We start from the raw sequence: 13,541 nt of genomic DNA, 5'->3' as shown, positions 1-13,541 counted from the left end.
CCAAGTTTGGTCCATTGACAAGACTGCTCTGTCCCAATAACAATAATACCGTCTAACACGGATACATCGAAGCATGGTCTATATCGAACAGTCAGAACATCCCCTTGGAAATCTCATGGAAAAGTATGGCGCTGTTGTACGCGAGTTTTGAACTCCCAATCACGAGGACATTCGATATATCGAACGTTGCGCCACAAGCGCCCCTGCAAGTGCGCTTCTGTTGATGGGGGTTATGCGATGATGATGACTTGTCATGGGCGCTGCCGCGCTCGGTGAAGAGGAGGCGTCATCGCAACACTCCGATGGCCTTCAACACCTGCTTACACGCTAGCACGGAGGACAGCCGCATGGTAGCGAGAACGCAGGAAGTGATTAAGTGCAAAAGGCAACCAGGAGTAGGAGAAACCCAGTGGAAGCGCTCGGTTTCTCGAGTTTTTCTGCGTGCTGGAGTGGTTATCAGTGGTGCCTCCCACTGGGGGACCTATGTGGCGTGGTGCATGCTTGCTTTGTCCGTGGCACGCGTTTCGACGCCATAGTCACGGAAAAACGGAAGAATTCGGATTTAGCGACGGAAGCGGACATTATTCAACGGGTACAGGCGGTTGAAACGATGTCGGCTTCATTTCTCGCCACATTTTTGAGTGCGATACTGCGAATCAAACGTGACGTAAAGGCGGCTTTGTTGCGCAGCTCCAGACGAGAGGACCCACCGAGAAATGTTCTCATACCAAAGACGACAGTGCTGAAAGCACCTAAAGTGAATTTAGAGAGCTGTCAGCATTCCAATGTGCCATTTCAAATGGCACAGTGGGACACGGGTTCGTAAGAGCTGACGACGATGTGCGGTCTGTGGCGGACATCCCCGATGCCGAAGAACCGAACCCTACTAGCGGCCCTGACAACGTTCCCAATCACCTGCTGCAGCCGAGCTTGCGTCCGTGTACAGATTCGCCACTGTTGTGGCACAATGTACAAAGCGGGATTTTCTCATTTGGACGGGGTTAGTAAGCTTGAAGACAGTCTGGTGAACTTTGTGAAGCAGAAGAAGAAGCGAGCGAATCTCTGACGTTTTTCATGTCAAATGAAGTGCGGTGGTCGTGGCGCTGTGGTTCAAATTTTCCGTGCTGTGAGGAACAAATCGGCAAGCTACCGCTTGTTGCGACCAAGAAACATGACTGGGAGATTGTAGCGGGCCCTCCTCTAATTCCCTCTCATCGTATCACTTGAACCCAAACGTGGAGTTAACACACTGGTAACTATGTTGCTTGCCCATACTACGTCCCTGTACTGCAACATTTGGAAGATTTTCAACACTTCTTGCGTTCTTTCAGTCACGCAAAAACGTCTTTCCTGACCAGAATGGAGCTGAATGAGCTACCAAGTCCTAGTTCCTTGAAACCTGAACAAAGTTGACTTTTGTCTTCACCCCCCCCCCCCCCCCCCCCCTTCCCCAAAGGGTTTTGCATCACAAACGCAGGTTAATCTTTGACAACGCACAAGTACGTCAACGTCACAAACCTGGCTGCACTGCTGGCGATACCACGACAGCTGCATCGGCTCCGTAATTGTGGTCCCACGCTGCCTGGTAACGCTCAGCTTGCCGGAGCACCCGGGGTGGTGACGGCGGTGGCAGCGGGGGTGGCACGGTGCTCAGCTGAGGGGCTGCAGGGAAAGTTGGCGAAAGAGAAGTTCACCGTGGATGAATGAATGCATTTAAAAGGATGAGTCATTTTCGCAGACAATGTGCTTTCCATCACAGATGAAAGGGCATCAATTAAAACACCTTGAACTGAAACGGTTTTCCTCACGGGGCCCTAGAACCTTTGAAGGAGGAACTTTGCCATCTGCCAGTAATTAAATAAGCGGCCAGAAGGAATACTGGCAAGCATAACAGTAAGCCACGTCGCAACATGCTTTGAACGGTACGTTAGATGCAAAGAGACGTTTAAGAACCCAGCTAAAAGAATAATCAAATGTAGCCCTTTCTACTCCTTTATGTATGCAGTTTTTTAATCACGCACTGACACCAATAGAGCGGTTTGTAGATGAACAGTAGTGTAATGTTTAGACACTGCATGGTGACACCTTTCAGGCTTCAGAAAGTTCACAGTCGAATCTGACTATTTTGAACCTGTTTACACCAAATTATCCTGTATATCAAACTATTTCTGGTCGCCGTATATTTGGAGGGAGAATATATAGCAAAAATTATGCCTATATTGAACAAAAATAACAGTAACTCCCAATATCATCAGCATATCTACGTCCACAGCAGGACAAAGGCCTCTCCCATTGGATCTCCAATTACCCCGGTCCTGTGCTAACTGCGACCAATTTATCCCCACAAACTTCTTGATTCCATCTGCCCATCTAACTTTCTGCCGCCCCCTGCAACGCTTGCCTTCTCTGGGGATCCACTCTGTTGCCCTTAATGACCAGCGGTTATCTTGCCTTCGCATTAAATGCCCTGCCCACGTCCATTTCTTCTTCTTAATTTCTACTAATATGTCTTTAACACCAGTTTGCTACCTGACCCACTCCGCTCTCTTCTTTCTTGTCCCTTAATGTTACACCTATCATTTTCCGCTCCATTGCCCGCAGAGTCGTTCTCAATTTAAGTTGAACCCTCTTAGTGAGCCTCCAAGTTTCTGCCCCGTAGGTGAGTACCGGTAAGATGCAGCCGTCATGCACTTACTTCTTCAGGGGCAATGGCAGGCTGCCACTCATTATCTTAGAATGTCTGCCGTATGCACTTCAGCATAATATTTTTCAGGCCCACGGTTCTACTCTGCTTGTCCAGTGCGGTAAGCATGCTTTGCAATTCTTCCCCCGGTAACTTAGCAAAGCAACGTCATCAGCAAATCTGCTGTTACTGTGGTACTTTCCATTAACCTTGACGTCCACCTGTTCCCGATCCGACCCCGATATATCGAATGCCAAATGCTGCCGAAGTGCCGCAGCACCCCCCCTCTCGCTCTCTCTCTCTCTCTCTCTCTCTCTCTATATATATATATATATATATATATATATATATATATATATATATATATCCCCTCCCCCCCAAGTTGGCTTTCCCACTCGGCGGAGGAGAAATTCTCTCAGCACGGCCCTAAAAGCGATTTAGCCTGGTCGTTCAAGGCCAGCAGGCGGGTCCTTTCCCTCGCTCTTTCTATCATGACTGCACCACCATGCTGTGTAGGGCGAGCCGTCAGCACCCCCCACACAAAATGATCCTGGCCCACCCACCAACCTTTCTTTTTTTTTTTTTTTCATTATTTGTGTTCGCATCGTTTGCACTTTGCGGGCTTTATTCCGAAGTGTAGTAGTTGTGGCTGGTGCTAGTGTCACTAAATAAAGGCCTACTTGACGGGTCTAGCTGGTACAAAGCGGTCGAATTTGCCTTTCGCTGTGTGAAGCTGGCAATGATAAATCGAGTCAAACGCGGTGAGAGCCGGACGTCCCTGCGGTGCACGAGAATCCCAAGGACACCCCCAGCACAATCAATGGAAACAGGGAGCTTAGATTAACCTTCTCGAAATAGGTACTGGGCGAAGGCTACTGAAGAAACCGCACGAAACTTTCTTAAAATCTGCCACTTGTGCATGCCAGATATGACTGAAAATCCTGAGGAGTGCAATGAAGCTGGAAGCCGTCACCACCGGCGTCGCCGAAGTGTGGAGCGAGTTGTCAGAATTCCCAGAGATGCCGTTGCCGAATTAACGGCCAGTGAGTTTGCGTATGTAGAATCGGCACCCCCACTTGCAGCCCGCCGGAAAAGAAAAGAAAAATCCTCGTGGATTGCCCGCACATTTGATACCGGAAAGGCTACACCAAAGATGCTGCTCAAGCAACACATCACATACTATGTAGACAGAAAAAGCGTAATTTAGCAAGTACAATACACTGACTGCAAGGCGAAAGTCCCCATTCACTAATAAAATTCAGTTGTTAGAGTGCGCTCGTCCTCGCACGTTTTGCGCAATCGCTGCCACGGAAGGCTTAGTCAGTGTTACAGTGTAGGAGCTTCACGGCACAATGCTCATTGCCGTGAAGCTACATTAAGAGAAAAACACCACGTATTATCCGCACCCCTACTTTGCCATTGAAATTTTCCCATTTTTGGTGCGGGTTATGTGCGCAAAAATATGGTAATAAAGCTTTCGCGCTACTATGTTCATACACCACACTCCACATCCCGTGAAAGTTGGCGTATAAGGAAGCTGTTGCAAAGCCACTACACACCTGCTCATTGGAATATGCAGTGCTTCATTGCTTTTGAGCGATGATAGTGGCATGACGCGTTGCCAAGACCAAATCGGAACAGCATATGTATGGTGTCGTTGGTCAATCGGGGTCATCGTAGCAGGCAAGTTCAAAGTTTTTCCAAGACAAAAGCCAGTCCTTCTTGTCGCAGTTTGCAATGTTGCATCTCGTTCTGGTCTGAGCTGTGCCAAGCGCCCGTACATGACGGTGCCAGTGTCTGTTTTGAATTTCCCAAGGGTGATGTAGGTAGACTGCAAAGATTAGCATCCCTTCACTGGTGTTGACACCCCCAGAGTTGTGCACGGTCTGCGACATTGGTCTCTGGCTCCAGCAACGGTGAGCGTTTGTGCGTAGTGTTGTGTTGGTCATATTGTGTGGATTTTGGGACTTCGTACAAAACTAAAGTTACCGGGGAAACTATTGGCCAATACGCGACCACAGTTATGTGTGCTTCCATGTGAACGGACAACACTTTGTAAGGCTAAAAATCCAACGAAACAAGAAATCCCAAGAGCAAACGTTAGCCTGTCCATCCCTGCGCATATGCGCTATGTATCCTTAGTTAGACTTTACTACCCTAGGCTGCCCTGACGTTGGGCGTAACGTCCTAAGCAACATCAAACTCACTTGGGCCCTTCGATTATCATTCCTGGAATCACTGTGGATTTCCTGAGAAGCGATCCAACATTGGCTTTTTATGTAGACTCGTACGAGGACTACCCACGGCCTATCCACGATGAGTCCAAGAATGTAAATTCAAAAGCCTTTCAAAAAACTCTGTCAAAAAAACAAAAATGAAGTGGGGAACAGTACTTGCTCCAGCAAGGCTACAGCAGGTTTAAAGCCAATATAAAATAACTGAATGGAGCTAGAAGTCAATTTTCTTTGTTTGAAGAAAAACCAATTTTCAGGGTAAAAGACTGTAAAAAAAAATTTGTAAATCGCAGATCCTCAGTCTTATCAAGCTGCGAGCATTTCTTAACACAGGTGCCTGCGGTAATGTGTAATGCAGGTAATGTGTAACGTTAGAGCATTGGCCAGTCTACGGTAATGTGTAACGTTAGAGCATTGAGAACACTGAGGCGCTGCTTTGTCGCTGTGTAACAGTGCGCGAGTTTTCGCTTGCACACAGGCAGCGCAGAAAACCACGTCATTCCATTTCAAATTTTCCGCTGCAGGTCGGGCCCTTCTAGTGTGACACAGAACTAAAATTAAACGGGGTGACAGGCTTCGCTCTGCATTTCAACCGACCTAAAAGGTATTCAATCACCCTTACTTACAAAAAGAATGTGTAGAGCTAATCTGAGGGAGTATTTTCTCAATTATAAAAATCCAGCAATTGGAAAGCAGGTACACAATGTATTACAAAGCTCACCAAGTGACGCGTCAGCAGTGGCTTCTGCCACAAGGCCGTTGTTCAGCAACACGAAGTACCGCTGGTGCGGTCCGTCCGTCTGGCTTGGCGCTTCAGTCACCGGCTGGTTGGGAAACAAAGAACCACGGATCTAGTCACTGACCGTCATGTAGTGGAGCCACAACACTGCAGTGGTGGTCTCCCCGTTTCCCCATCTTAGTTTCCGACCCCACTTCTCTTTGCAAAGTCAATTTCCCAATCAATGTACTACCAGAGTCCTTAAATGCTTTTCTGGTCATGAAACTTCGCCATCACGCTATGGGACAGCTTCGTATGCTGCCGCGCCGCGGCTCTGGTGTTGATCGGAGGGCAGCCAGAGGCGTGGTCAGAGCGCGTATGGCAGGGAACGAACCACGCAGTAAGATAAAACAGACGTTCGCCACCTTATCAGCAGTGCGCTTTCGCTTTACGTGTTGTGGGCCACTCAAATGGACTTATCATTTCGTGAGTGGCGAAAAAATTTGGTGCGAATGGCCATGCTGCTACCGTGTTCCTGCCTGCCGGTCTGGCTGCAGAGCAGCAGCGGCCGACCGATGCCCTCCGATCTGCGGTTGCACCCCTCGCGGTAGCCTTTGTCCCCGTACGAAACTTGGCCGGGAGTTTCATGACCAGAGAAGCATTGCAGGACTATGGTACTACCTAGCTGACTTGCAATGTACACGCAACTCTTTTAGACCGCCCTTTTTAGTTCGCTTCAGTTCAAAGAGACAACAATGAGCAGCTCTGCTTGTTTCAACCATTAAGAAAAACATCACGAACATTAATCAAGTATGAAAATTTATTCGATGCTTCGGAATCGCATACGGGCACCTTGTCTACTGAGGCTGACAAGATAGGTCTTGACGATGGATAGACCTGTCTTGATCCTATAGCCCCTTCTGCCTGGTTCATTGTAGCCAGAGTTGACTGAATGAAAAGGGATTCTAACAGCCACAGGGATGGTATGTTCTTGAAAGACGACAGTCTTTCTTGGGCTGCTGAAACACAAAAATTTCGGTCTGTCTGTCTGTCCCTCGATTGAGCCTAACAGCCAACAGTTAAAACAATTCATCAAAAAAGGATATATATATGGGCGCAATTGTTCTAAACTACCAAAATGGATGGCTCAAGTCATCTGTGTCTCCATTGCTTAGGGCAAGAGAAACCTCAGGCCCATCTGAAACGAAACGTTGTGGGCCTGCTCTCTACGGCATGCCAAGGAATGAGGCACACTGCGGTTGCGTGAAAGAACTCTTTACTTACATCTTCCAACGCGCTGTCACCCGTCCGGGCATACACACACAGACACGCCAACCAACAACACTCCGCGTCCCGAGTTCCAGTCCCCGCGCGCAGCTCTTCAGCACCACCGCCCGTTCCTACCCGTCCACTCGCCATCCCTCGGGCACCGACGAGGAGGGCAAGGGAGGGAAGCTCGCGACGAGGGGCTCCGGGCAACACCCTCTAGGCTAGAAGGTGCGCCAAGGCGCTCCCCACATCTCTCCCCCCCTCAAACACGGGGTACGGGTCCGTCAATTAAGATCGTCCTCGGGTTCCTAGCGCACGTGGAACCGCTGGTCGGCGCCCGGGGCCGCCCTGTGCACCTGTGGGTGGGCCGGCACCCGCCGAAGTGTGGCAGCATGGCGCTCTGTCGCCATCGTCACCACGTAGGCGTCCGCAGGAGCGCATTCTCGGCTGCCCGGCGCAGGATTCCACCGAACGGCCAGGCTCCTCTCGACAGCGCCCCGGCGTCCCGATCTCCGCTGCTCGGCGCCGGAACCGGAGGCGCCGTGATGAGCCCGGGGCAAACCCGGTTGACGGGCGCTCGTAGAGGCTCGAAGCCCCCGAACGAGCTGTAGGCTTTGCGCCAACTTTCGCCTCCACGCCCGGGTTACAGCTCCGCGAGGAGCTCAGCAGGCCTCCAACCCATGAAGAGGACTCCGCCGTCGACCAGGAGGCGAAACGCAGCCGCCTCGCATCTCCGAAGGGCGGCGGGACCACCCGGACCGTGGCAACAGCTCCTGGGTCGCACCAGGAATGCCCTCTGCTCGGCAGGCCCGGGCCGGACTCGCAATGCCCAGGCAGGAACGTATCGCCCCGCACCACCAGGCCGGTGGCGCGAAGCTCCCGGGTCGCACCGGGAGGGCCCGCTGTCGGCAGGCCCAGGCCAGACTCGCAACGCCCAGGCACGAACGTTTCGCACCGCACCACCAGGCCGGTGGCACGAAGCTCCCGGGTCGCACCGGGAGGGCCCGCCGTCGGCAGGCCCAGGCTGGCATCGTAACGGCCAGACACAAAACCACGCCTCGCACCACCGCACAGGTGGCGCGATGAAGCTTGAAGCGGTGACTTCGCTGCGGGTTGCTCCGTGGTAGAACCACGTGAGACCCGGACCCGTGGGGGGTAGACACTACCGCACCCTCAGGTCGTAACGATGGGTGCGAACCCTATCGCCGGCCGTTCTGTCATTAGAAGCGGGACTCCCACCTTCTGGTTCCGCTACCACCTGTTCGTCATCGCCAGTGCGAACATGATAGGCCTTGAGATCGCTAACGTGCACAGGACCCACCAACTCGTCGCTTTCAAGCGACTGCATCTCATACGTGAGCAGAGTCGTCTGCGCCGTAATTCTGTATGGCCCTTGCCATTTGTGTGCGAGCGCTGCAGTGAAGCCGCGTGCAGCGTTGCTGAGTGGGTGTGTTCTCCTTAGCACTAGGTCACCGATGTTGTACACAAGGTGACGACGGCCTTTGTTATACTGCTCGGCTTGCTCCATGCGCGCCACGTCGAGATTCTTCCGAGCCGTGCGTTGCGCTGTCAAAAGGCGTTCCCGGAGCCTAGCCGCGTACTGCGACAGAGAAGGGGCGTTACCCGCCGCCGCGTACTGCAGTGCATTTTCCATTGGAAAAGCGATCTCTCTACCGAAGTTTAGGTAACCTGGTGTCAAACCCGTTGACCTATTTACGGTAGTCCTAGTCGCGAAAGCCAGCTCAGGCAAACGCGCGTCCCAGTCCTTATGCTCCTTGGTTGTCGCAACCAGCATGCACTTCAGGTTCCTGTTCACCCTCTCAGTGATGTTGCTCTGAGCATGATAAGGACTCGTTTTCCTGTGCCGAATGTGCAGCGCTCGACAACAGTCTGAAAAGACTTTGCTTGTGAAATACGAAGCATTGTCAGTGATCAGGTCGGAGGGGAAGCCGAAACGAGTGAATGTCTCCACCAGCTTCTCTACGATCCGCTCCGACGCTAGCTTTCTAAGGGGAAACAACTCCACCCACTTAGAAAAGTGGTCCGTTATAACCAGAATGAACTGGTTTCCTCGCGCGGATCTTGGGAGGGGTCCCATTACGTCACACGCTACAATCTGCCACGGGTAGCTGCTTTCCACCGGCTTCATGAAACCCACAGGTTTCCCAGCGCGCGGCTTCGCTACCTGGCAAAGAGGGCAAGCGCGGGAATAGCTCATTACGTCTCTCCTCATGCCTGGCCAGGTCGCGACACGGCATAACTTGTCGTAAGTCTTACTGCCGCTGCCATGTCCTGCCAGCGCTGAGTCGTGAAAGTACCGCATGAACCGTTTCCGCAACTTCCTCGGGACCACGACTCGAAAGGGGGATGAAACCGCCTCTTCGTCGTCCAGTTGGGGAAAGTAGCGAAGTAATAAGCCATTGTCGCCCAGCAGATACGCGTCAAACCCCTCAGCGTTACCGGTGCAAGCTACGCCTCCCGCTAGCCTTTTCAGCACCCGCTGGCACAGACCGTCTGCTTTCTGGGCCTCAATGAGCTCTTCCTTACTCACTACCTCCCCCCAAGACAGATTCCTTTCTGCCTCTGTTCTCGGGGGGCGAGAAAGCGCCGCTGCGAGATGCCGCTCCGCTTTCCCTTTGCGGCCGGCCTCGACTCCTCCGTCCGGCCCTTTCTTCCCCCTCTCGGGGTGGCCCGCGCCGCCCATGAAACCACTGCACTCGGCGCGCGCGCTTCCGCCACCCCCTTCCGATAAGGGGAGCAAACTTTCCGCCAACATTCGGCGCTGATCATCGGATCCTGAAAAAGATGCGACGATCGCTTCTACATCAGTGCTCCTCTTTCCTGACGCCTCTCCCTGGCCTTCCGCAGCGCAGTAGAGTCTATTTGCCCCGTGCGGGTGTAAACCGTGCATCGGCGCGTTCGCGAAAGGAAAGAAAGGGGGTTGCGGCCCGTACTGGTAGCCGTTCCTCCCCATGTCGAGCACAACACCCTCCCTCGAGAGGAAATCTCTGCCCAGTATGACTGGAACAGACAAACCAGGCAAGCAAACAAAACGCTGTCTGCGCTTTCTGCTATCAAAACCGAGCGTGAGTCTCACAGCTCCGTCTGCTTTTGCCGAACCCGCTGCTAAGCTCAAGGGTGTCTCGGCGGGCCTGACCCGGATTCTTCTTTTCCGGCAGGCTTCGAAGATTTCGTCCCCGATGAGAGAAACCGTCGAGCCCGTGTCGACCAGTGCAAAAAGTTCTTGACCGACTAATTGCACTCGCATGAATGGGGCAGCCGAAGAGGGGTCTTCCTGCGCCCTGCATGCGAAGGGGGCCAGTTGCCCGTCGACGCCAGCTTCTGGGTGCCCTGGGGGCTCCCTCGCGCCCCCCCTGTCTGGCCCCCTCTTCTCGCTTCCCGCTGGCGACGACGAGCCACCGTCCTTCACCGTCGCCGGCGATCCGAGTTTCCCTGCGTGCTACGCATTTTCTCGGGGCATTGACGGGAGAAGTGGCCAGGCTTGCGACAAAACCAGCACAAGCGGGCTGCTTCGTCCTGCCTCCCTCTTCCGTCGCCTGCGTTGCTTCCGACCGAGGAGTTTGTGGGGCCGTTATCCGCTCCCCCTCCCGACCAGGCGCAACCCGGTTCGAGCGATTCCTCGGGTCTCGGCGGCAACCTGTAGTGAAGCTCGGCGAGTAAATCCGCCTGAATTACCCGGGCTTCTTGTGCGAGGGCCTCCAAGTTGCGAAAACTCCGGCCTCGCAGGTACGGTCTGAAACGCGGGTGGCATTGCCTGCACACGCGCGCTACCTTGACCGCGTCGTCTGCCTCGGGGTCGGCCCGTTCGTACAGCTCCTGCATTGCCCGCACGTACTCGAGGAGACTCTCCTCAGGGTGCTGCGTGCGAAGGGCAAGCTCGTCCCTCATACGGTGTTCGTAATCGGGTGGCAGGAATTCAGCGCGGAAGCGCTCCTTAAAATCTGCCATCGACTCGAAAGCCGGTTGGCAGCGCCTCCAACGCGCAGCGCTTCCTACCAGTGCCACGGGCAAGACCTGCCTCAACACGTCATCATCCGATGCGCCTACCGCAGTCTGATACGAATCTAGTTGCTGCAGGTATTCGCAAACGGATTTCACGTCTCCGTAGCCGGAATAGGAGGGAACCTCGATATTCAAACGCAGCTTCGAGACCGGCACTACAGGACCCGCGGTGGGAGCAGCTAGCGCCGAACCGAGCATTCGGGTCATCTCCGCGAACATCCCGGTCATCTGCCTCATCATTGAGGCGAGATCTGCGGGCTGCAACTGACCAGCAGCCTCCTGCGCAGCGGCCGCTGAGTCTCCCCCCGAGCCCTGCGGCTCCTCCTTCTCTCCCGTCTCTCTCCTTGTGGTAGGAGCCATTTCCAGCGAACTACCCAACAAAAAGCTGGCTCAACCACGCCAAACTGTAGACGCGAAATACAGAGGAAGCCGCGCTAACTGCATACGCAACGCGACAAACACACTCCACACACAAATCTATAATGGAAGCAAAAAACGAACGTCAAGACAATACATTCGACCAACGGGGCTGAACTACAGCCACATTAAAATACAAAAAAACCACAGTAGGGCCACGTCAAAATACACAAGCGACTAATATCCCTACAAACGCTAAATACACTCGCAATGTAACCACTCAGGCCGTTACCCAAACAACAGAGAAAAAGAACGCAAGAAAAACTTCAGGCATCTACAGCCATCGTAACACCTAAGCAAACTAAAACACTGGCCTCAAAACTAATTTGCAAACATGTATCTACACGGCTCAAAGCCCTGGTCTCCCACTGCCAAAATGGCGCTTCCTTCCCGGAACAAAGGAATGCCGTCCCAAACCGCAGTGGGCCCCTTCCCGGCAGCCGCAGAGAGCAAATGTCCACGGGTGGGCTTGACATCAGCCCCACGTTCGGGCGCCAGATGTGGGCCTGCTCTCTACGGCATGCCAAGGAATGAGGCACACTGCGGTTGCGTGAAAGAACTCTTTACTTACATCTTCCAACGCGCTGTCACCCGTCCGGGCATACACACACAGACACGCCAACCAAGAACACTCCGCGTCCCGAGTTCGAGTCCCTGCGCGCAGCTCTTCAGCACCACCGCCCGTTCCTACCCGTCCACTCGCCATCCCTCGGGCACCGACGAGGAGGGCAAGGGAGGGAAGCTCGCGACGAGGGGCTCCGGGCAACACCCTCTAGGCTAGAAGGTGCGCCAAGGCGCTCCCCACAACGTTGAGTACTTAACCATAAAGAAAGACACTCTTTTTGATCAGAATACAAGTTGGGTTGGTTCTTGCGATAGCAAAGAAGATAAAACGCGTTGAAAATGACACAGAGAGATTCCAGCTCGTATGAAACAAAAAAAAAGCAAGCGCCCAAAAAAATGCCAGATTTCCCACTTGTTCTGTTCAAGGCATAAGAAGAAACAAAAAATAAAGGAAAAGATGCGTTTTCCCCCAACACGACAGCTTGTGAGCAATGTGAGAGCGAGGAAAATTGAATTGCATCGAACAAATCCCATCCAATTGCTCACTAGAGGAGCGAGAGAGCTGAGGGGAAGTGGTGGGAGCGGAGTAGGAGTGGCGTGACAGGGGATTTAGAGGACTATTGTCTTTTGATGACACTCACAGGGGAGCAAGCGCATCACGGCCAATTTTTCCCAAAACTAAAATAGAGGCGCCGTCCACAACAATATCGTGAGACCATGCATGTGCATGCTCGGCGACGGCGTTTGTCGTATGAACTTATTTCTAACACCACATTGGTATTCCTTGGTCTGTTTTGAAAAGTTCCCTATTTCGCCAATGTTTAACTGATGGCAATGGTGTTTTAAGTGCAGGGCACTTTAGGCGCTCACCTTGTCGTCCTAGCTCGCTCTCTCGACCCAAGTATACAGAGCACCAAGGCGGCGTCCCGGAGTAACGCTGTTGCTGTTGTTCGCGGCGTACCCCAGAGGCTTCGAAAGCCAAGCGGTTTATATAGTCAGAAGCGTTCGAAACTCGGTGAAAAGCTGGCGCTTGTCATACATCTTCCCGTTGGTCAGTGCAAAAAAAACTATAGGTACATTTGAGGAAAAATATACGTAATTAACCGGCAGCGCCGCATTCCTTTAGTTAAGGACGTCCGTTGGGTTGGTTTTTATGATAGTATTAACAAAATGTGGCAGTGCAACGCTGGCACGTGCAGGGAGAAATGCACAAAGAGAACAGAATCACTCCCACTGACGCAGTTTCAGACAGGGGGCGCGCGAGCACTGCGAAGGCAGGAAATTCGAATTGCATGGGGTGGCAGCAGTGAGCGGATAACAGCGCTGCAGCCCATTATGACGAATCACTGCTCTGCACTTCCGGCAGCTTTCACATTGAGTGGAACGGCTTTAATTTTTCTTTTGTATCTGTTTTGCAACGGCGTTTTGATGGCATGGTGTTCTGTACACGACTAGTAGGAACAAGTCAAACAGCAACTTGTCTTTCACATTCATGAGCTCATTCCGTGGCTGGCTGGTCTGAATGTGGGCAATGCACGTGTCGTATTTCGAAAATGCGCATGATAGCACTTTGCAGGTTTGGGGGAATATAGAAGACAGCTGTGCGTGCAAGGAATGCCTAGCTGTTCTGTGT

The 13,541-nt window shown here is 52.7% G+C and overlaps 1 protein-coding gene across 1 annotated transcript in view; it reads right to left on the bottom strand.

Annotated features, from left to right (window-relative positions):
- The window catches only part of LOC144179450 (uncharacterized), a 28,973-nt gene that overhangs the window by 13,862 nt on the left and 1,570 nt on the right, over window positions 1-13,541 (bottom strand). Inside the window, exons 3-4 of the mRNA XM_077707809.1 lie at window positions 5,639-5,741; window positions 1,519-1,662 (exon numbers count right to left, since the gene is read on the bottom strand). Coding sequence (XP_077563935.1) covers window positions 1,519-1,662; window positions 5,639-5,741 — 247 coding nt within the window. The remainder of the gene's footprint in view (window positions 1-1,518; window positions 1,663-5,638; window positions 5,742-13,541) is intronic.

This window comes from Haemaphysalis longicornis, unplaced genomic scaffold, assembly GCF_048455015.1.
Source record: "Haemaphysalis longicornis isolate Haplotype H1 unplaced genomic scaffold, Haemaphysalis longicornis Haplotype H1 scaffold_4, whole genome shotgun sequence".
NCBI classification, from domain to species: domain Eukaryota; kingdom Metazoa; phylum Arthropoda; class Arachnida; order Ixodida; family Ixodidae; genus Haemaphysalis; species Haemaphysalis longicornis.
This window is presented reverse-complemented; position numbering and strand designations above follow the sequence as displayed.